We start from the raw sequence: 24,290 nt of genomic DNA, 5'->3' as shown, positions 1-24,290 counted from the left end.
ATCAACTGGGAAGTTAAAGAAGAAATTAAAAAATATATGGAAGCAAATGGAAATGAAAACATGATAGTCCAAACCCTTTGGGATGCAGCAATGGCAGTTCTAAAAGAAAAATACATTGTAATTCAGGCCTACCTCAAGAAGCAAGAAAGGTCCCAAGTACGTAACCTAACCTCACACCTAAGAAACTAGAAAGGCAACAGCAAAGAAAGCCCAAAGCCAGCCGAAAAAGAAAAATAATAAAGATTAGAGCAGAAATAAATATAGAATCCAAAAAGCGGTAGAACAGATCAATGAATCTAAGAGCTGGTTCTTTGAAAGAATAAACAAAATTGATAAACCCCTAGCCAGACTTCTGAAAAAGAAGAGAGGACCCAAATAGAATAAGATCAGGAATGAAAGAGGAGAGATCACAATCAACACCACAGAAATACAAATAATTATTAGAGAATACTATAAAAAATTACATGCCAACAAACTGGGCGATCTGGAAGAAAGGGACAAATTCTTACACACCCACACACCACCAAACTCAAAGGAGAAGAAATAGAAAATTTGAACAGACCCATAACCAGTGAAAAAATTATCAAAAATCTCCCAACACATAAGAGTCCTGGGCCAGAGGGCTTCTCAGGGGAATTCTACCAGACATTTAAAGCAGGTTAAGGTGTGCCTGGGTGGCTTGGTTGGTTAAGCGTCCAACTTCAGCTCAGGTCATGATCTTCTGGTTCGTGAATTCGAGCCCCACGTTGGGCTCTGTGCTGACAGCTCAGAGCCTGGACCCTGCTTCCAATTCTGTGTCTCCCTCTCTCTCTGCCTTTCCCTGCTCATGCTCTGTCTCTGTCTCAAAAATAAATAAACAATGGGGCGCCTGGGTGGCTCAGTCTGTTAAGCGGCTGACTTCGGCTCAGGTCATGATCTCGCGGTCTGTGAGTTCGAGCCCCGTGTCGGGCTCTGGGCTGACAGCTCAGAGCCTGGAGCCTGTTTCGGATTCTGTGTCTCCCTCTCTCTCTGCCCCTCCCCCGTTCATGCTCTGTCTCTCTCTGTCTCAAAAATAAATAAATGTTAAAAAAAAATTTTTTTTTAATAAATAAATAAACATTTTTAAAAAATAATAAATTAAAAAAATAAAGCAGAGTTAATACCTATTCTTCTCAAGCTGTTCAAAAAGATAGAAATGGAAGAAAAGCTTCCAGACTCCTTCCATGAAGCCAGCATTACCTTGATTCCCAAACCTGACAAAGACGCCACTAAAAAGGAGAATTACAGGCCTATATTCCTGATGAACATGGATGCAAAAGTTCTCAACAAGATACTAGCAAATTGAATTCAACAGTATATTAAAAGAATTATTGGGGCGCCTGGGTGGCTCAGTCGGTTGGGCGTCCGACTTCGGCTCAAGTCATGATCTCACAGTCCGTGAGTTCGAGCCCCACTTCAGGCTCTGTGCTGACAGCTCAGAGCCTGGAGCCCGTTTCACATTCTGTGTCTCCCTCTCTCTCTGCCCCTCCCCTGTTCATGCTCTGTCTCTCTCTGTCTCAAAAATAAATAAATGTTAATAAAAAAAAAAAAAGAATTATTCACCATGATCAAGTGGGATTCATTCCTGGCTGGTTCAATATTCACAGATCAATCAATGCGATACATCACATTAATAGAAGAAAGGATAAGAACCGTATGATCCTGTCAACAGATGAAGAAAAAGCATTTGGCAAAATACAGCATCGTTTCTTAATAAAAAAACCCTCAAGAAAGTCAGGACAGAAGGAACATACCTTAACATCATAAAGGCCATATACGAAAGGCCCACAGATAATATCATCCTTACTGGGGAAAAACTGAGAGCTTTCTCCCTGGAGCAAGAACATGACAGGGATGTCCACTCTCAACACTGTTGTTTAACATAGTGTTGGAAGTCCTAGCCTCAACAATCAGACAACAAAACAAAATAAAAGGCATCTAAATTGGCAAAGAAGAAGTCAAACTTTCGCTTTTTGCAGATGACATGATACTCTACGTGGCAAACCGGAAACACTCCACCAAAAATCTGCTAGAACTGATACATGAATTCAGCAAAGTCACAGGATATAAAATCAATGTACAGAAATCAGTTGCATTTCTATACAATAATAAAGCAACAGAAAGAGAGGTCAAGGAAACATTCCCACTTATAACTGCATCAAGAACCACAACATACCTAGAAATAAACCTAACCAAAGAGGTAAAATATCTGTACGCTGAAAACTATAGAAAGCTGAAGAAACTGACGATGACACACAGAAATGGGAAAACATCCCATGCTCATGGAATGGAAGAACAAATATTGTTAAAATGTCAATACTATCCAAAGCAATCTACACGTTCAATGTAATCCCAATCAAAAGAGCACCAGCATTCTTCATAGAGCTAGAACAAACAATCCTAAAATTTGTATGGAACCAGAAAAGACCCCAAATAATCAAAGTAATGTTAAAGAAGAAAATCAAAGCTAGAGGCATCACAATACCGGACTTTAGCCTGTATTACACAGCTGTAATCATCAAGACAGTATGGTATTGGCATAAAAACAGACACAAAGACCAGTGGAATAGACTAGAGAACCCATAAATGGATCCACAAATATATGGCCAACTAGTCTTCAACAAAGCAGGAAAGAGTATCCAATGGAAAAAAGACCGTCTCTTTAGCAAATGGTGCTGGGAGAACTGGACAGCAACATGTAGAAGAATGAAAACGGACCACTTTCTTACACTATACACAAAAATAAATTCAAAATGGATGAAAGACCTAAATGTGAGACAGGATACCATCAAAATCCTATAGGAGAAAACAGGCAGCAACCTCTTTGAGCTTGACCACAGCAACTTCTTACATGACATGTCTCTGAAGGCAAGGGAAATAAAAGCAAAAATGAACTATTGGAACCTCATCACAATAAAAAGCTTCTGCACAGCAAAGGAAACAATCAACAAAACTAAAAGGCAACCTACGGAATGGGAGAAGATATCTGCAAATGACACATTGGATAAAGGGTTAGTATCAAAAATTTATAAAGAATTACCAAACTCAACACCCGAAAAACAAATAATCCAGTGAAGAAATGGACAGACGACTGGAATAGACACTTCCAAAGAAGACATCCAGATGGCAAACAACCACACGAAAAGATGCTCAATACTGCTCATCATGAAGGAAATACAAACCAAAAGCACATTAAGATATCACCTCACACTGGTCAGAGTGGCTAAAATTAACAAGTCAGGAAACAAGAGATGTTGGTGAGGATGTGGAGAAAGGGAATCCTCTCGCGCTGTTGGTGGGAATATAAACCGGTGCAGCCACTCTGGAAAAAAGTATGGAGGTTTCTCAAAAAATTAAAAATGGAATTATCCTATAACCCAACAGTAACACTACTAGGAATTTATCCAAAGGATACAGGAGTGCTGATTCACAGGGGCACATGCACCCCAATGTTTATAGCAGCACTACCAACTGTAGACAAATTATGGAAAGAGCCCAAATGTCCACTCACTGATGAACAGATAAAGATGTGGTATATATATTAAATGGAATACTACTCAGCAATGAAAAAGAATGAAATCTTGCCATTTGCAACAACATGGATGGAACTGGAAGGTATTATGCTAAGAGAAATAAGCCAGAGAAAGACAGATGCCATAGGATTTCACTCATATATGGAGTTTAAGAAACTTAACAGAAGACCATAGGGGAAGGGAAAGAAAAGTTAGATACCAACAGAGAGGGAGGCAAACCATAAGACTCTTAAATACAAAGAACAAACTGAGGGTTGACGGGGGTAGGGTTGGGGGGGCTGGGGAAAAAAAATGGGCTGGGGATGGGCATTGAGGAGGGCAATTGTTGGGATGAGCACTGGGTGTTGTATGTAAGTGATGAATCATGGGAATCTACTCCTGAAGCCAAGACTACACTGTATGTTAGCTAATTTGATAAATAAATAAATAAATAAATAGACAATATAATTTTCAAAAAACTAAACTTTCAATGTTTAATTTTAACTACATGCCTAAAGGTTTATATATCTAAGTTAGCCCCCCAAAAAGGTTTTATGAAATCATCTCATTGACAAAATAGAAGATGGTCATATATTTGGGCTGACTTTATATTTTAGCATACAAAGTAGTTGTTTGGGTAGTAAGTTAACATAGTTTGAGAGTAATGAAAATATCACAAAATGCTTTGTTAATTATAAAGCATTTCCCAGACAGAATCTTATTTAAATATCTAAAACAACCAAATCTGGTAAGCTACTTGATCTCTATGTTCTGAACAAGAGAAAACTGAAGGTAAGGAGTTTAAATTCCCCAGGCAGAGAACTAGTTAATGACAGCACCAGGTCTGGATCCCAGGTCTCCAATTCCAAATCCCAAGTTCCCTCCCTACACAGCTTCTTAATGGCACATACAACACTACTTCCGTAATGCAACAAAGAGATGCTGAAGGTTTTGGGATCCACAGATTAGGAAAAGCATCTCAGGAAGAATCTGAACTTTAGAGCCCCCCAAAATAGTAAAAGGGACCAAGCTAAGCAGCACTACAGTAGTCAAAGCAGAGCTAATTATTTTGAACCTAACAGAAGTTTGAAGTTCTCTTTGCAATGACATGGATACAGCTAAAGAGTATTATGCTAAATGAAATAAGTCAGAGAAGGGCAACTACTGTATGATTTCACTCACAGAGTTTTAAAAACAAAACAAAAAAGCAAAGGGGGAAAAAGAGAGAGAGGCAGACCAAGAAACAGACTCTCAACTATAGAGAACTGATGGTCACCAGAGGGGAGATGGGTAAGGGGATGGGTGAAACAGGTGATGGGGATTAAGGAGGGCACTTATTGTGACGACCACTGGGTGACATATGAAAGTGTTGAATCACTACACTGTACACCTGAAACTAATATTACACTCTATGTTAACTAACTGGAATCTAAAGAAAAACTTTAAAAAAAAAAGTAGTCTGGAGTTCTTGATACAGGAAAGATTTAGGTTAATGTTTCTAAAACTGGAATACTCTGAAATATTCTCAGGAATCCTTCAGTTCTGTACGAGAAAGTTTTTTTTTTTTTTTTTTTTAAGTTTAGTTATTTTGAGAGAGAGCGTGTGCACACACACACGCGCACACCAAGCATGGGGGAGGGACAGAGAGAGAGAGGAGAGGGAGAGAATCACAAGGTGGTTCTACAGTGTCAGCACAGAACCCGACGTGGGGCTTTATCTCATGAACTGGGAGATCATGACCTAAGCTTAAATGACTGAGCCACCCAGGCACCCCTGTATGAGAAAGTTTTTAATTTTCACTTGCATGTTAATCACAAAATAATCATAAGCATATTCTAGATCATCTTCACGAGCTCTAAATAGCTAGGTACCAATGTAAGATTTCAGGGCTTAAGTTTGGTTTGTGATAATGATAGTGTGCACCTTAATAATTTGCTGTAGTACCTTAATTGTCACAGATTAGAGAGAAATATAGAAGCAGCTCTAAAACAAAAACTATTATGGCATAAGCAAAGGTTGTGCACTGGTTTCGGAGTGCTTTAAATAGAGTCCTGGTTCTCAAGTTTTAACATGCACTGGAACCACAGAGAGGGCTCACTAAAAGATTGCATGTTTCTGATTCAGTAGGACGAGAACCTGACAATTTGCATTTCTAAGTTTCCAGGTGATGCTGATGGTTCAAGGACCACATTTGAAAATTACTAGATAGAGAAAAGTGGCACAGAGTAAGGAGTACGGGCATGCTGAACTGAAAAGAAATAGCACTACAGCCTGTTTGGATATTTAGAGGTCATGAGATGAACTGGTTCCCCTGCCAAAAAACGCAGCGGTAGTTACTAAAATTTCTAAATTGCAACGAGTAGCAATTCAGTTTCAGCAAAACACCATTATCTGCCACACTGACTATTAACTTTGTTTTCACTGGTTTTGTAATTTTATGTCTATTAATTGGTGAAACTGTTTTGATGTTGTAGTGGTATAAAAGCTCTAAGTATAGGGAACATTATAATAAAAACAATTCAAGATAACATCAAGATCTGGGAAATGTTTTCCCTTTAAAAGGGCTCTGTACGTTATTTAAAGCTGACAACTGAGGATGCTAGCGTAACTACATTTTGCACATGGTTATGTTATTTTATAGAAAATAAGATAATTTACACATTTCTAGCCTTCTGCTCTCACCAATAAAATAACTTGGATTATGGTCAACTCGAAATACAGGCATTGCATTACCAAAATCTGCACACAGAATACTGAAAATGAAAAAAAAAACCAAAAAACCCACCACAGGGGACTCACCATTGCTGCTGGTTTTTGCATTCTTTGCCAGTTGTGCGCGAGTAGCAGCAATCAAACTATCATGAGCCAACTCCTGAACCCGGAGGAACCATGGAATACTACTATCCGTGCTCTCACTGGAGAGGAAATCATTCCCTGAATCCTCCGCCTCATCTTGTACAAATACTAAGTGCTCAGCTGAAGAGCCCAGACCTGGAAGAAAAAAGAGGATATGTGAAAGATACCTATCAAGTAATCCTTTTATTGGCCCTGCCTCATGTGTCCTGAAATCAGCTATTCCAGATTTTCACCTCTCACCTTAGGCTTCTGTTCTCCTACAACATTACTTTATCACCTTTTCACTCCCAGCCAACAGGCTTTTCTTACCTCCTCCTGTTTCTGAGGCAAAGCTGTCCTCCCTGGCAAACAAGCTAACCCTCACCTCTAGTATGCTGACCCTATCCTTCAGTTATCTCCTCTCGGCCATCTGCGAGCCATTCCTCCCTACTGGCCATGTTACAGTCTCCCTTTATAGCCTTTAAATCTGTCTCGCCCATTTTTATTTTAACAAGAAGAAAAAATCCCAAGTACTTCTGTAGCTATTCACTGTCTCACTGTCAAGTTTCCTAAACAAGTGTAACTTCTAACTTTTGCATCCACTTTCTCATCTGCTATCCACTCCCCACCTCTAACCCTGGCCTCCATACCTCCACCACCTCAATAACAAGTGCTCTTGCAGAGGTCACCAGATACACACACTTCCCAGCCCTCGTCTCACTATCCCATCCTGTGGTATTTGTACTACCTTTCTTCTTTAAGACTTCTCCCTCTCTTGGCTTCTCCCACACCACTCTCCTTCTGTTTTCTTTATCCCTCTCTAGCAACTTCTTCCCATTCTTCTGTTACCCTTTTAAGTGTTGTGTTTTGTTTTTTTTTTCAGGATCCCAGATTTGCCATCTTTTCTGTTTATGCTCCTGAATCAAAGAATCCATGTTCGTTGTTTCATATATTTCCTGAATGCTGACAAGCACCAAAACAACTTATTTCACACAGACAATTCTAGAACTTTAGATTCCTGTTTCTAACTCTCTAAAGGACACCTCCTCATGAATGTCCCTCTGATCCCAACATCAACAAGCACAACTGGAACTAATCATCCTCCCCACAACTCTGTTCTTGGGTTATCTTGCTGAATGGCACAACCGAATTTCCCAAACAAGAAACTTCTGAGTCATCCTAGAGTCTGCCTTCTCCCTCTACACATTCTACTGATCACCAGACTATACCAATTCTCTAAAATAATAAGGCTTCTTTTAAGTATGACTGAATTAAATATGCCCCACCCCCAGTTTTTTTCCTTAAGCATTAGCACAGTTCAGAAAAGGATAAAGGATACCTGCTCTTGTTAGGTTAAGAAGAATAAAAGAAGTGCTATCACTTGGCTGTAGATCTTGCAACAAGCTAGGAGACTCTGGAGTGGACAAAAACTCCGGGGACTTCTGTACAGTCTGAGCCCTCGTCTCTTCTCCGTCTGGACCCACATTCACCTGAAGGCTTCTCAACACGGCCGAGGAAGGGACCTCCTTGGAGGAGTTTGTATGACTTGGAGTATCATCTAGCAAAGGGAAAATACCATGGCTTTACGTAGCACCTATCTCCAAGGAGCTCACCAAACGTAGCCTCTAATACCCTTAGAACATCCCTTATGCAGCAGCATTTTTATTTTACAAATACAAAATTTGCCTCAAGAAAGAACAAAGAGATAACTTTAAGTTTTAAAGGGAGTCAGCTGAAATGTGAAGGATAGACTTGTCTGACACTCGGCAGTAACTATCAACCAACCATCCACGTTTGGACATTACAAACGTTTGTCTTTGAGGTCAGAAATTAGCACTTTTCCCTTGAAAAATATAGTTATACAATGAATACTAACTCAAGAATAGCATCTAAATTTTTATTTTTCTTGGGAAGAAGTCCCTCCCTTTAATTTTTATAGCATGTATGTGACAGCTCTGTTGAGTCATTAGGGGAAAAAAACACAGCCTGAGAAATAATTGAAATTTTATAGAATCGCCAATATGTTTTATTATACTTCTAGATTTACACTGAAATGTAAAGAAGTAATTCAGAAGACCTGCTCTCTAGAACTTTATTCTAAGGGCAGGGATGAATTTCCAAAGGTTTTGGCTGCAATGAAATGAGCAACTGCACTACAGTGACAAAGCATCCAATGTCTTCAGGGGTTTCATTCATCTTTATAAAAGGCAGGTAATTTTTTTTCCTTTTTTTTAAAGGAGATAACAAATAAGATTATAGGAATGAAAGTGGAAGCCTAGGGATGGTGTTGCCATTTCAAAACCTAATGAAGTAGCACAATATGAATGTGCCACAGAACTGGTTAAATGGTAGATTTAAGTGGTTAAAATGGGTAACTGGTTTAAATGGTAAATCTTAAGTTACGTATATGTTACCATACACACACAAAAATTTTTAAGTTCATAGCAGCACTGTTTGTCATAGTACAACGCTGGAAAATAACTAAATATACATCAACAGTGTTATGGACAAAGAAGTTGTGGTTACACTCACATAACAAAACACTATACAGCAAACAAACCACAAACAACAAACTAAACAACAAACCAAACAAACCACAGCTCTACAGACAAAGATTAATCTCACAACTACAGTTAACGGAAAAAAGGTATAACAACGTACAGTTTCATTCATTTAAAGTCTGAAAACACCTAAGATTAAACTGCATTGCTTAGACTTGGATGGCTGAACTTGGAAAACAAATAATGGTCAAAATATTGAGGATAGTGGTGACCTATTGAAACACGGAGGTTGTCTTTACGAGGGAAGAACCCAAGGAGGGCCTGGTAGCTGGCAAGGTTCTACTTCTTGATTGGGTGGTAGGTATCTTCTTTATAATAATTCTTCAAAATGCTTAAGCATATGGTTTTATATTTTTCTGTATCTATGACATATCCCAACTAAAAAGAAAACATACATATCATTCATGGAATGATACACATATATTTAAGATGGAGGGGAATAAGGTTAGGGAGGTATGTGCAGGTATGTTTGTGTTTGTAATATTATGTTTCATGAACTAGGAGGTAAGTACATAGATTTTCATTTATTATTATTGATAATTGGTTATCTAAAATATTTTTATTTTTTAATGTTTATTTATTTTTAAGAGAGAGAGACACAGAGTGCAAGTGGGGGAGGGTCAGACAGAGAGGCACAGAATCCAAAGCAGGCTCCATGCTCTGAGCTGTCAGCACAGAGCCTGATGCGGGGCTCAAACTAACAAATGGTGATATCAGACCTGAGCCGAAGTCAGACACTTAACTGACTTCGCCACCCAGGCGCCCTGGTTATCTAAAATATTTTTAATCAGGGTGCCTGGCTGGCTGAGTCTGAAGAACACATGACTAATGATCTCAGGGTTGTAGTTCGAGCCCCACATTGGGTGTAGAGATTACTTAAATGAATCAATAAATAAAAACTTTAAAAAATTTTTAAAGTTTTATTTATTTTGAAAGAGAAAGAGAGCATGACCAGAGGAAGAGCAGAGATACAGAGACAGAGAGAATCCCAAGCAGATTCCACACTGCAAGCATAGAGCCCAACACAGGGCTTGAACCCACGAACCACAAGATCATGACCTGAGCCAAAATCGGGAGTGGGACACTTAACCAACTGAGCCACCCAGGTGCCCCATTAAACAAAAACTTAAAAAAAATAAAATAAATAAAATATTTTTAATCAGAATTAAAACTAAAAGTTAATGTAGATGCTTTTGTTCCTCTTTTCACTTCATTATTGTTAAAATATTCAACAAATTTAAATTAGGAGACAAAAAATTTTTTTATGCCTAATGAAGATCAAAATTTATTAGCACATGGAAATTTACACATATTGAAAACCCACAAGGATTTGGAAAAACTCCTACATACCAGTCGAAAAACAGGAGCTGAATGATAGAAGATATGGGAAAGCTAGGAGCCAGCTAGATATGGAAACCTTAAGTCAACATTGGTTGGTTGAATATATCTATCATTCTTGAATCTTTAAACATTGAAAAAGATTTTAAAGTCACTTCAAAAAATCAAAAAAGAATACCACTAGAGGATAGTAACCAGAAGACTTTGTAACATACAAGTTATCACTAATCACCAATAGGTGACTGTCCCCTGATTTAATATCAATACGTTGTGAGTAACTTGTTCTGTGAGTATTCTGCGAGACAAGCAAACATTTCTAATAAATTTTAACTTGATAAATGAACAATGTCTTGCAATATGAGTAATATGTGACACCGAACGTCACGTGATCACAACTAAGCCAGTGGTTCTTCTCTCTCTCTCTTTCTCGTTCACTTGCTCACTGTGGGATTGTGGGTGGGTGATGGCCTCCCATGCTCACATGCTTGGTCTCAGGCCATGGTGTTTGTCAGAAATCAGTGACTTTTCAGAACATTGGAAGGTGACCACAGCTAGCACTAGTGTATTTTTTGTCACTTCAAAGCACCTATGGACAGTCAGTCCTTTGCTTTTCCATCCACAAGTAAGCTTAAGAATGTTTTGCTTCAATTCTAGGTCATTGGATAGGTTCCTTGTTAAAGTTGAGGAAAAAGAAAAAGACTCCATTGAGCCAATAGATAGCAGTGATTCCATTAGTGATAATGAAAGTCATCATACATAATAACCCTCCTCTCTCGTCTCCCTCACGCCAGCCACGAAGGCTTTCAAAGGTAAGTGCAGGTTACTTTATTTTTCTTTATATTTTGTATTTTCTTTATTATTTTGTATTATATTACAGTATTATAATCATTTTTATATGAATATTTTTGGGTTGTGGAATGAATCATCTGAGTTCCCATTATTTCTTATGGGGAAATTCACTTTGATATATAAGTGCTTTGGATTACAAGCATGTTTCCAGAACAAATTATGCTCACAAACCAAGGTTTTACAGCATTCCAAATTTTAAACATTTCAATTTCCAGAAAATAAAGAATTCACTGCATCCAAAAATAATGTTCTTCTAATAGTCAAGTGATAGGATCTCCTTTTCCCCATCCAAAATTAATCTCACTACCCATGATCAGCATTCTGCCTCCTCCTACCTCTCCTAGAGACTCCCCACTAATTATCCATTCTTTCTGCTCTAACTGGCTCTTTCCTCTTAGCATAAAACCATCTTCAAATATTTCAGACCTTAAAAAAGAATTCTGCCATCTACTTTCTGTCCTTCTTTTTTCCTCCCCTAGCAAGAGAGCCTTTAGAAAGTGTAGTTACTTCCTCAACTACACTTAGCTTGCACTGATACCTCAACCCACTGCAGCCAGCCTGGCTTTCCACTCTCTTTCCATGGAGCAGGTCCTGCCAAGGTCAACAATGGCCTTGTTGGCCCTATCTCATTGGGATAGTCCCTATCTCATGGGCTTCTCAGAAGCATCTGACACATTGATTCTCCTGCTTTACAGCAGGCTCTCCTGCTTTATACCCTGTACCTTGAATAGGGAATTCCACCTTGATCTTTTCTTCTCACTCTCACATTCTATGAATGATCCTATCCATTACTATAGCTTAAATTACCAATGCACTTGTGACTTCCGTGGTTGCTTATTCTCCATGATTCCTAATTTTTACAGTTGCTACCAGTCAGTTATCTCATCTCACCAGTATCACAGAGCAGGCTAAGCTCTTAAGACTTGCTTATCTTATTTCTTGTGATCTTAATTTTTACCTGGTAACATTAGCCGACTGCATTCTGAGGCCTCAGTCACCGGAAGGAGGGACAAGCAAGTAATGTCTTTAGCTTCTGATTCTACTAGCCCCTGTCCCAATGGGATGGATGTATTCTGAACGAACTGTACCAGGAGCTGAGGGTGTGGGGGAGACAATATTGAAAAATACAAGTTGTTAGGAATGAATCTAAACCGTTGAATTTACCAAAAGTTGATAATGTAATTAAGTCTTCATTGCTTGCTAGTCTCAACCACATTCATAGAAAAACTAGATTAACTATATAAAATAACATTTAAAGTTATTTTTATCAAGTGCACTGTTCTAAAGAAAAGCTGAATTATATAATTAAGTTAACCTCTATTACCTTCTATCAGAGAAAATACAAAAATAATTTTATTTTTAAATGAAGGCTATTAAGAAGTCAACTGCATTGTACTGATTACGTTTTACAAAGCACTTTTTTGAGTACTGGCTCATTTAATCATCAGTATAATTCAGTTAAGACTGAACATGTATTTTAAAGACAAGGAATCAAGTTGAAGACATCAAATAAGTTGTCTAAGATCACATGACTACTTAGGAGAAGTAAGTCTTCCAACTTATGTACCCTGATTCCAAATTCATTGAACTTTCCACTATGCAACACAGATATACTAAAATTCTGTGAGAAAAATGAATAAAAAGAAAAAATGTTTAAATCATCTAATCACATTTAGGAAGAAAACACTTTCAGACATATACAAAATTAATTTAAAAATGGTTGTGGCAGTAAAAATTTACATATGTATATACACATACACATATACACCATCTATATAAAAATTTTGTCATTATGCAATTACCTAGATGTATACCAACTTACACTCACTTAAATAAATATAAAAAGTGATAGGTAAAAACAAAGTTTTTAAAGTATTTAGTGATAGAAAAAATAACAAACTAGTAGTTATAATCAAAACCATACAGCCCACAAAAACTTTAAATATTTACTATCTGGTTCATTATAGAAAAAGTTGGCTGACTCCTGAACTAAGGACGAACTCTGGAAGATAGCCCACAAAAAAATATAAATAAATAAACAAAAAGTGTTGCCTTGGCTCACCTCTGGTTTGGATTCTAACTCATCTGATAACATTGATTCAGCTTCCAAATCCTGTAGCTGTTGAGGGGACAGGTTAAAAATTTAATTCAGAGTCAATGACACCTTCCTGCTATGCTCATATTCCTTTAGGAAATGCTATGCTTTTCCTGTAAGATGCTGTGCTGAGTGGATAATCAATTTAGCCTAAAAAAAGATAAGAGAGAGAAAGAGAGAATTAGAGTAGTGAAAAAATGCAGCTAAATAAACAAAGGCACTTCTCCACGTATCCAAAAATCACAACAAGCAAAAAATAACTAATTCAGCCCAAACACTTGTTTTAAATAGAACAAACCCAACAGGTGTCAAAATCCATTAAAAGTTGTATTTAGAGAATTCCTAATTCTAATATCTATTTTAGAAAAGTTCTTAAAAATGGAAAAAGGTATGTGCCCAAAGAATTTCTTGTTAGCATCTGTGATAACAAACAACTGCAAGCAAGATATAAATAGACATATATACCCAACACTCAGGGAATAGTTAATTAGGTTATGGCACTGTCACTTAAAAATACGGTTATGAAAACAATGCAACAACAACAAAAAATGCTAATGACATGTTAAATTACAAAAACAAAATTCAGAAGTATACACTTGCTATTATTAAAACTAGTTAAGAAGGTAAAAGGGAATTTACACAACTATGATAGTAGCTATGTTAGGTGGTATACACTGGTGTGACTTATTTTTCTTTTCTCAATTTCCCCATCTTTCTAAAAGTAGTTACACAGTGAAAATTTGAACAGTGTTTCCCAAAAGTAGTACCCTTGGGACCCCGATGCAGCTGTTTTCCCCCATAATTAAAATTCTTACTTTCTTATAGCTTAATTTTTTTTCAGAATTTTGACAAATGAGTCCACTTTATTTTGTACAATTGTTGCTAAAATTGGGAACACTGCTATATACAAACTAACCATACAGCGTAAAATGTACCCAGGATGGGAATTTTCAATGAATACCAAGGTTGACTAGAAAGTTACAAAAGGCAGACTTACTCTACAAAAAGAACATATAGAAGTACCTGAATAAATTTTCATTTCTGTTCATTGCCCTTTTGGTTCCTTCCTCTCCCCCTTGCTAGCTTCCAGAAATCCTCATTTTCATCGTAAAAAAATAATTCATAAGATGTAAGTGAAAGTGTCCTTTTATTTAAGTTCCCCACATAAAACCAAGTATCATAAATTCCTGACTTTTCCTTTCACATGTGTTTTTTCTTATGCAATGACTATACAAAATAGTTCAATGTGATTTATCCATCTCTCTTTTTCACAGAAGAAGGAACCAAGGCTCAGTACATCACTTAAGTTATTAAGTTGCAGAACCAGAACTCACACCTACAGAGCAGGTTGGCATGAATGGTGATTACATCTATCTACATCTGATCTTGGAACACCAGGATTTAAGAATTCCTCTTCCCCAATTCCAGCTCATCTCAAGAAGCCAAGAAATTACCAAATGTTTGTTTAAGTTATCCTTAAGGTTCCTCCAACTTTGAGTTTACAGGATTGTAAAATCTCTAGGAAACTAGACAACTATTCACTCTCCTTTATATTTGTTAAGGTTCTTAGAAAAGAATGGTGCTAGCTGCATTTCTAGTACCCTTACCTAAAGAGAAATGGAAAAAAAAAATGAAGTTCATGAATATGTGCACTGAACAAGAGAAAAATCATATACTAGATCTTAGATAGTTTGGCAAAGCTGTAATAACAATTTAAAGAGGGAAGCTACCACCTCTCTTCTAGTTTAAGAGCCACCTCTAGATCACCATTTCTCAAGGGTCCATGGCTATCCATGATATCTTTTTATTTTAGTGTCTTCATTTTAGTGATAGTCTTTCTGTTTTATTTTGAGACAGAGAGAGAGAGAGAGAGAGAGAGAGAGAGAGAGAGAGAACATGTGCATGTGAGCAGGGGAGGGGCAGAGAAAGGGAGAGAGAGAATCCCAAGCAGGCTCTGTGCTGTCAGCTCAGAGCCCAAGGAAGGGCTTGATGCCAGGCTCTATCTCAAGAACTGTGAGATCATGACCTGAGCCAAAACCAAGAGTCAGATGCATAACTGACTGAGCCACCCAGGTGCCCCTCATTTCAGTGATAATCTTTAAAAAAAATTAACATAAGCATTTTCTAGAACAAAAGGGTATATATAATTGAGTTCTGCCTAAGTTTGGTGCCCAAGTTTGTGGTTTGTACGTACACTGTGAACTAAAGAGAGACTAGTAGCATAGAACAGGCAGGCTGACCTCAAAAGAATCTGTACTAGAGCACTCAGTACCAAATCAAGTGTACTGTGTGAATCTCATCTTTAACACAGCAACCTGCTATGTTTATTAGCTGAAAGTGTGATGGCAAATATGCAATTAAATCTGTTTCTATTCTTAATTCCCATCATCCATTTAACAGGTTTCAAAAACTACAATGTAAGTCTTTAAGTAACAGTTTCACTGAGGTATAATTTATATACCATACGATTCACTCATTTAAAGAGTTTGGTTAAATTGTTTTTAGTATATTCACAGAGTTGTGCAACTACAACCACAATCAATTTTTAAAATGTTTTTACTGTTTACTTACTTTTGAGAGAGAGAAAGAAAGAGACAGAGTATGAGCAGGGGAGAGGCAGAGAGAGAAGGAGACACAGAATCCGAAGCAGGCTCCAGGCTCTGAGTCGTCAGCAGCACAGAGCCCCACGCAGGGCTCAAACTCACGAACCACAAGATCATAACTTAAGCTGAATTTGGACGCTTATCAATTGAACCATCCAGGTGCCCCACAAAATCAATTTTATAACAACTTTATCACCCCCAAAAAGAAACTCTTGTACCCATTAGCAATCAATCCTCATTTCCTTCCAAACCTTCCCCTGACCAGGCCTAGGCAACCACTACTCTATTTCTGTCTGTATGGATTTGCCTATTCTGGACATTTCATATAAATGGATTTATACATGTGATATTTTGTGCTTGGCTGCTATCACTTAGCATAATGATTCCAAGGTTCCTCCCTGTTGTAGCATGTATCAGCATTTCTTTTTATTGTCAAGTAATATTCTACACACATTTTATTTATCCAAGTAACAGTTAATGGACATTGGGTTATTTCTACAATTTGGCTATTATGAATAAAGCTGTCATGAACATTGATGTACAAGTTTTTGTGTGGACATGTATTTTTACTCTTTTGGACATATACCTAGAAGTGGAATTGCCAGGTCACATGGCAACTCTATTTAACCTTGTGAGGAATTACCAGGCTGTCTTCCAAAGTGTCTGCACCATTTCACAATCCCACCAGCAGTGGATTTCTCTACATCCTCACCAACACATTATTATAGCTCTCTTAATGGGTGTGAATGGTAACCCATTGTGGTTCTGAACTGCATTACCTGATAGCTAATGGTTTTGAACATCTCTTCATGTGCTTATAGGGCATTTGTACATCTTTTTAGGAGAAATACTTACTCAGATTGTTGGCTCATTTTTTAAATTGATTGGTCTTTTTATTGTTGAGTTGTAAGAGTTCTTTATATATTCTAGATATAAGCTCCTTATCAGATAAATGATTTGCACAAACCTTTTCCCATTCTGTGTTATCTTCTCATTTGCAATGCAAATCTTATCTTCATTTGAACAAGGCAACTCTAACTCTACAGTTATCAAACAAAACCTCATTAAAACTGTCATTCAAGGACTTCTAGTCAGTTTTAGTTAAATGTGAGATCCCAGTATCATAAGCTGCTTAACAATGTCTTGACACTATAAATACTACCTTGTATGATATTCTCTGGATTAGTATTACTAAAGGTAAATGTAGAAACCGATGAAATATATTCCCGAATCCAAGGCTAAATCTTTCCGCTATTAAGTTCAACATTAAGTACTTCATTTCAGCAAAACAACATCTCTACCACACAATATGAATGGTATTTTGAATTTTGTTTTATGGTGTAGTTTACACTTGTATACTTACTCATAAAGATCTAACTCCATGGCAACAACTGATATAATCGTAACAACCTAAACTGTACTAAGTACACAGTTCCTTAGAGTCATCAAAACATATTAGACTGCTAATATTGTAATAAGTTTGTATGGTGGCAGGTGGGTAACTAGGCTTACTGAATAGTCTATCAAATTGTGGTAATGTATCAAACTGTCAAATCACTATGTTGTACACCTGAAACTAATTTAACACTATATGTCAACTATTCATCAATTAAAAATAAATCTATAGGGGCACCTGGGTGGCTCAGCTGGTTAAGCATCTACTCTTGTTTTTGTCTACTCTTGGTTTCAGTTCAGGTCATGGTCTCACAAACGCAGCGTCAGGCTCTGCCTTGGTGATGTGGAACCTGCTTAGGATTCTCTCTCTCTCTCCTTCACGCTCTCTGCCCCTCCCCTGCTCATGCTCGCTCTCTCTCTCTCTCAAAAAAAAAAAAAGAAAAAAAACTTGAAAAAAAAAAAAAGAGCTACTGGGATCTTCAATGTAGGAGGGATAAGAATTACTACATAGCTTTATGTCTGAGTATATTTAATGTAATCATAATAAAAATAATTTGGCAGTATGGGGCCACTATAGTGTGCAATGCAATGTTTTTCCTTTAAATGCAATTTGCATGACACGGGAGTGAATAGGACTGCACTTACTCAAAAGGAAGCTATTTTCAAGGTAATTATGGGTCTCAAAGAGATTTCTTCCCAGGCTTCCTTATGCTATTAATTAAGATACTAGAAATGCAATACCAAGTAGTCACATACATCACCCCAAACTCTTTATTTTTATTACTATTTGTTTTTGAGAGAGAGAGAGAGAGAGAGAGAGAGAGAGAGAGAATGCACCCACGAGCATAAGAGAGGGTCAGAGAGAGAGATAGAGAATCTCAAGCAGGCTCCACACTCAGCACGGAGCCGGTCATGGGGGCTCAACCCACAACCCTGGGATCATGATCTGAGCCAAAATCAAGAGTCAGATGCTCAACTGACTGAGCCACACAGGTGACCCATCTCCCAAATTCTTTAATGTGAACACTAATAGTTGCTCATTTTTATTTTGTATCTTTACCTGGTAGACAGGCAAAATTTATATTCTTATTTCCTTTTATATTGGAAAAATTACTAATCCAGCCCATTTTAAATAACAAAGGAGATAATGACATTTAACCATCATCAAACCAAGGATAGGCCCGTCAAATCATATTTTTCACAAGTCATAAATAAGGCATCTTGGTTCTAGATAGAGTTCACAACAAAACAAACTGATCTCAGAAACCCAGGGATAAGTCTAATAAATACGAAATAATAGTCAGACCCTTTCTCCCTCTACCCATGCCAACAACTGAATTTTACTGTGTGCATTGTTCCTTTTGGCCATCAAAGCACATTAGACTGCTTAAAGAAAACAATCTTGGTCCAGCACAAATTATATTTTTTAGAAATCCACTGCCCTACCACTGCTATTATATTAATAGTTAATAATAGCAGAATATGTTAATATGCTATCCCATAGTCAGCTTAAAGGTTAAAAGGAATGCAGGCAATAGACATCTTTGCAATGAACCAAAGCAAAGTACAGGAAGGCCTGAAAACTTCTGTAAATTGGTAATGAGAGAACTCATAACAAAAGCAAAGCAGATTTAAGACAAAAGAGATCTCTATGATCCAGACCATCCTGAAAACAATTCTCCTTCTGTTTTTAGCCAAATAAACAAATCCTGAGAACTGAAGTCTGATAAACTGCATTCTTCTACAGTACACTCAACATCATCCAGCAAATTATTCATTAATACTAAGTAGCTAAACAAGTTAAATAAAGAAGCTGAGATGTTTATTAAAAAAAAAAAAAAAATCCAAGATCTCTAAAGCAAAAATCTAAATTCTGCCTCTGACTTTTTGGTTGAGACCTAGGCAAGCTACTCAACTTCTTGGCCCTAAGTAACTCATCTGAAATACAGATGAAACAAATCTACCTAGGACTATTTACCTATCAGTCAACAGAAACGCTTACAAAATTCTTCAAAAACAAAGCTCTGCATAAGTGCTTAAGAGACAAGTAAATCTATCGAATGCATTGTATACTATAAAAGGTTAAGAAATCTGCCTTTATTACAGAGCCCAAATTTCCTATAAAGCAGTGTTTGACTGCAACCCACAGTAAGATATATTTTCCATCATACCTCAGAGAATGAAACACATGCTGAGATGCAAATAACATATTTTCATGAAACAATACTAACCTATGTTAATCTCATGCACTCTGAATTTTTTTATTTTTATTTATTTATTTTTTTAACATTTATTTATTTTTGAGACAGAGAGAGACAGAGCATGAACGGGGGAGGGGCAGAGAGAGAGGGAGACGCAGAATCGGAAGCAGGCTCCAGGCTCTGAGCCATCAGCCCAGAGCCCGACACGGGGCTCGAACTCACGGACCGCGAGATCGTGACCTGAGCTGAAGTCGGACGCCCAACCGACTGAGCCACCCAGACGCCCCGACTCTGAATTTTTTTAAATAAAACCCACTAAAGTGATCTCACAAACTACTTAACACATTATGTCCCACAGATTGAAAAACACTATAAAGTATCTTCAAAAGTCTAAAATACATATGTTAAACACAGACTCAGCCATAAAACATAAAACCATAGATATAAACCTGCTATAAATATACATTACAAGTCAGCAATTATCACTGATAAGAGTCTTGGGGAAACTGAAATTACTTGAATCCTCACACAAGACAGGAATTAGTTAGTGGTAACACTGTGTCCAGAGGGTGGAGATGGCCTAAAATCAATGCAGGCTACACAGAGAAATATTGGGAGGAAAAACTAAGCCAAAATAAACTAAACAAGCAACAGAGGAACATAACTGATACCGGTCTCTTGCCTCAGTTCTGACTGCCGTACAGAAGGGAGTGCATTCCAAAGGGAAAGATGATCAGGGGCTTTTACTACTCTGCTCAAGAAAGAAACAGAACATCATTGTGTCAGCTTCTAAAAAGTAATGTGATTCTACCCTAGGAAAACAAAGTCCAGAATATCAGTACTGTTCTTATTTGAGGGAGGTAGAAAATGCCTTGACCTTGACCCAGTTTCAGAAAGAAGGGAGGGAAAGGATAAGAAAAAAAAGGGAAGAAATTAAGAAACACCATGGTTCTTCCCGATTGGTCACCAATCTGCTTCTTGGCTCCCTCCATTTCTACCTATGTCTGACCACAGATATAGACCCAAATGATGTTTCACTAAAGCTGAAAAATACTACACCAAAAATTCTACTAATGGCAGGGAATTACAAAGGCCAAAAATTAAAATTTAAAAAAGAGTAGTTTAAATTTTGGTATAAAATGGTAGTTGTAGGGGCGCCTGGGTGGCTCAGTCAGTTAAGCATCAACTCTTGATTTCGGTTCAAGTCATGATCCTAGGGTGGTGGGATCAAGCCCCACGTTGGGCTCCTGAGTGTAGAGCCTTTCTCTCTCTCTCTCCCTCTCTCTCTCTCTGCCCTTCTCCTTAGTTCATGCTCATACACTCTCTCTCTCAAAATAATTAATTAATTAATTAATTAATAAGATAGTAGTCCTAGGAAAAGAAAAGCCAGGTAACTTCTTATATTCATATCTAGTATATTATGCAAGTTGATTAAATTCTAATAGTTAAGTGGTAACAGGTACTAATGAAAAAAAAAAATTGGAACATAGAAGTGTGAAGCCAGAATGAATCTTAGCAATACAGGATTTATCCGGGGCCTTCCCTTTTCCTTCCCAGGATCTGCTGAGGTGTTCTATTCCACAGCTCTCATTTTTATTCTAGTGACTTCCCCCTTTCTCTGCAAACCTTCAGAGCCAAATTTATCAAAAGACTTGTCTCCACTTTCTCATCTCCAGTCACTATTCAATCCCAAGACTTCACCAAAACTTCTCTTGTAAAGGGTACCAAAGATCTTCATGTTATCAAATCCAATGGACATTCTGCAGTCCTAATCTTATTTGACCTTTGCAGTGAACAACTATTGTTTTTAATTGTCCTACATTCATTTCCCCTGCTTAGGTGACAGGATCTACATTAGCGTGGGGATGTACCCCTCCCCCATTGGATACACCTTTGGTGAGACTGCAGATTAAGGTGTTCTTTCCTTCACTGACCAACTGTTGGACACTTGACCTGCACTGAACAAATCAGCCACTTTTCCTCAGAACGTGAATTCTAAAAGAAGTAACAAAGGGCTGAAAACTGCTGCAGCAGCCCATTCATTCCGGTAATGCAGCTAGCAGCCTCCCCTGGGGCTGCTCAGATTCCTGTCCTTTATGAAGCCAAGGCCTTCATCATTTCCTTTGATCCTATGAGCTGCCCACATCCTTGTTATAAATTCCTCTTCTGAAGCAAACTGGTTACTTCTGAAGCAATCAGAGCCATAACTGGTATTATCCCTTAGAAGCACTGTCTCCTTCCTCAAACACTTACTGTCTTTGCTTCAAAGATACGTGTTCCTCATTTTACTCTTATTGTCATTGCAATTCCTCCAGTTTTCTTTGGTAACTTTTTTTTTTTTTTCCTTTGAGAGAAAGAGCAAGAAAGAGAGAGACGGAGGGAGGGAGGGAGGGCGGGTGGGAGAGAGAGAGAGAGAGAGACAGAGAGAGAATCCCAAGCAGGTTCTGCACTGTCAGTACAAAGCCCGATGTAGGTCTTCAAGCTCACTGAGATCATGACCTGATCCAAAATTGAATGCTTAGCTGACTGAGCCATCCAGGCGTCCCTCCTTTGGTAACTTCTATACTCTTCCTGCATGCAGCCTCTAAATACTAATATTCCTCAGGATAGTATTCAGGACCTCTTCTCTTGCTACACTCTCCTCTTAGCATAAGTTCATGGCTTTAAATGATAGTCTCCAAAATTTTTTAAAGTTTTTATTTAAACTCCAATTAGTTAACATACAGCATAATATTAGTTTCAGGTACACAATACAGTAATTCAACACTTCAATACAACACTGCGTGCTCATCACCAAAATTTTTATTTATAGCCCAGATACGTCCCTGAGCTGCAGACCTGCATATACAATTGCTTACTTGGTATCTGTACTTAATGTTTGAAACTTGGTATCTCTAATGTGTCTAAAATTAATTCTCTCTCAAGCCTGTTTTCCATCATGCCCTGCCAGCCCCACTCACCACAATCCTGCACTTAAGACAGGACCACCATGCACCCCATTTAGGAATCATTTTTATTACTTTCTTTCTTTTGCTCCCAATATCCAGTCCAGCTGCAAGTCCCATTAAGATAACAAGTCCACCTACTTCTATCCACCACCCTATTTCAGGCCACCATTAACACTTGCCCTAAACTACTGTTAGTGCCACCTAACTCGTCTCCCTGCTTCTACTCTTGCCTACCTTCCATTCCATTCTCTTTCCAGTAGTAAATATCTTTTTAGGGGCACCTGGGTGGCTCAGTCAGTTAAGCATCCGACTTTGGCTCAGGTCATGATCTCATGGTTGGTGGGTGGGTTTAGGCCCCGAGTCAGGCTCTGTGCTGACAGCTCAGAGCCTGGAGCCTGCTTCAGATTGTGTGTGTGTGTCTCTCTCTCTCTGCCCCTCCCCTGCTCACAATCGTCTCTCTCTTGTCTCTCAAAAATAAATAAAAATGTTAAAAAAAAATTAAAATGATTCCTATTATATCACTCACCTGCTTGCAACTCTTTACGCAGCTTCCCAATGCACCTACATAAAATTTAAACTCCTTATCCTGGCATGTAAGAACCTATGTGATCCATTCCTGTTCCTCCAACCACACTCCAGAGTCACTCTCCCTTACTTGCTCTCCAAGCTCCAGCCACCTTAGTTCCTTCAACACATTAAGCTCTTTCTGATGTTAGGGATGTGCACACGTCTTATCCTCTGCCTTGGAATGCTTTTACCTCCCTCTCCATTAGTTACCTCTTTTTCACTTTTCTGGGCTCTGTTTAACTATCAACTCATTTACAAAGGCTTGGCCTGGTCACCTTATCCAAAGAAGATTCCCCACACTACCACCTTTGTTCTCTATCTCTACTATTTCTAATTCCTTTGTTTTTATATAATATTCCTTTTTTTTTTTTTTTTTTTTTTTGGTCTGGTTACTCCCCTAAATTGTAAGCTCCATAAACAAGGGCAGGAACTAGTCTGTCTTGTTTATAACTTTACATTCCACTACCTAGCACAGTGCCGGGCAAAGTACTTTATGTAATTCATAAGGAATTTAGGTCTCCAAGAGTCATTTCTGATACTGTGAAACTCCAATGCTGTCTTTACTATGAGATTAAAGGGCTTCTATACAAACTTCCCTGCAAGCACCTAGTAGGCACTGAATAAATGAATGAATGACCTGGATATAATACCAAAATATTTGCCTCTATTCCTGACCTCTCTCCTCAACTCCAAATTTTCATTTCTAACTGCTTGCTGGGTATCTCCACACAGATATCCACCTCAAACCTAACAATGTTCACAATCCAGATAATCATCTCTACCACCAAACCTGTTCTTCTTCCTGTATTATCCATTTCAATTATTGCCCAATCTTCTTCCCACTCAGCCATAAATTCTAGGTCTTTAACAATGTCTCTCATCTTCAATATTTAAATAACCCCAGTAGTTCTAATTCCCCCAAATTTATTCCCCCTGGAATGCCCTGTTTAGGCCTCATTATCTTTCAACTACACTATTAAAAGAAACTACTAACTGGTCATCCTTCCCTAAAAATCCCCCTCCCCTTTTTTAAGTTTATTTATTTATTTTTGAGAGAGAGAGAGAGAGAGAGACAGAGAGAGAAAGCAAGCAGGGGAGTGACACAGAGAGAATCCCAAGCAGTGGGACTCACTCCCACCAACCATCTCATGACCTGAGCCAAAACCAAGAGTCAACCGACTGAGTAGTTTAGGTGCCCCCAAATTCCCTTCTTCAATCCATCTTTTTATGCAGCCACTCAAATTATCTTTCCAAAACACAGAAATGCTTGTTACTTCACTCACTCAAAATTCAGTGCCTCAGAATATTAGTCAAATCCCTAACTATGGCATTTCAAATATTCTACAATCTATCTTCAAACACTGTTTC

At 38.0% G+C, this 24,290-nt stretch overlaps 1 protein-coding gene across 4 annotated transcripts in view; it reads right to left on the bottom strand.

Moving 5' to 3' along the window:
- The window catches only part of ZNF410 (zinc finger protein 410), a 49,745-nt gene that overhangs the window by 23,681 nt on the left and 1,774 nt on the right, over positions 1-24,290 (bottom strand). For all 4 annotated transcript variants that reach the window (XR_006218985.1, XM_042990081.1, XM_042990082.1 and 1 more), the window contains exons 2-5: positions 13,176-13,358; positions 12,072-12,207; positions 7,705-7,923; positions 6,330-6,521 (exon numbers count right to left, since the gene is read on the bottom strand). Coding sequence is in view for 3 of the 4 variants with exons in the window: in XM_042990081.1 (XP_042846015.1) it covers positions 6,330-6,521; positions 7,705-7,923; positions 12,072-12,207; positions 13,176-13,208 (580 nt within the window). In the remaining variant the exon portion in view is untranslated. The remainder of the gene's footprint in view (positions 1-6,329; positions 6,522-7,704; positions 7,924-12,071; positions 12,208-13,175; positions 13,359-24,290) is intronic.

Source organism: Panthera tigris, chromosome B3, assembly GCF_018350195.1.
Source record: "Panthera tigris isolate Pti1 chromosome B3, P.tigris_Pti1_mat1.1, whole genome shotgun sequence".
Lineage (NCBI taxonomy): Eukaryota > Metazoa > Chordata > Mammalia > Carnivora > Felidae > Panthera > Panthera tigris.
The sequence above is the reverse complement of the archived record's forward strand: the minus strand, read 5'-3'. Positions and strand labels throughout refer to the sequence as shown.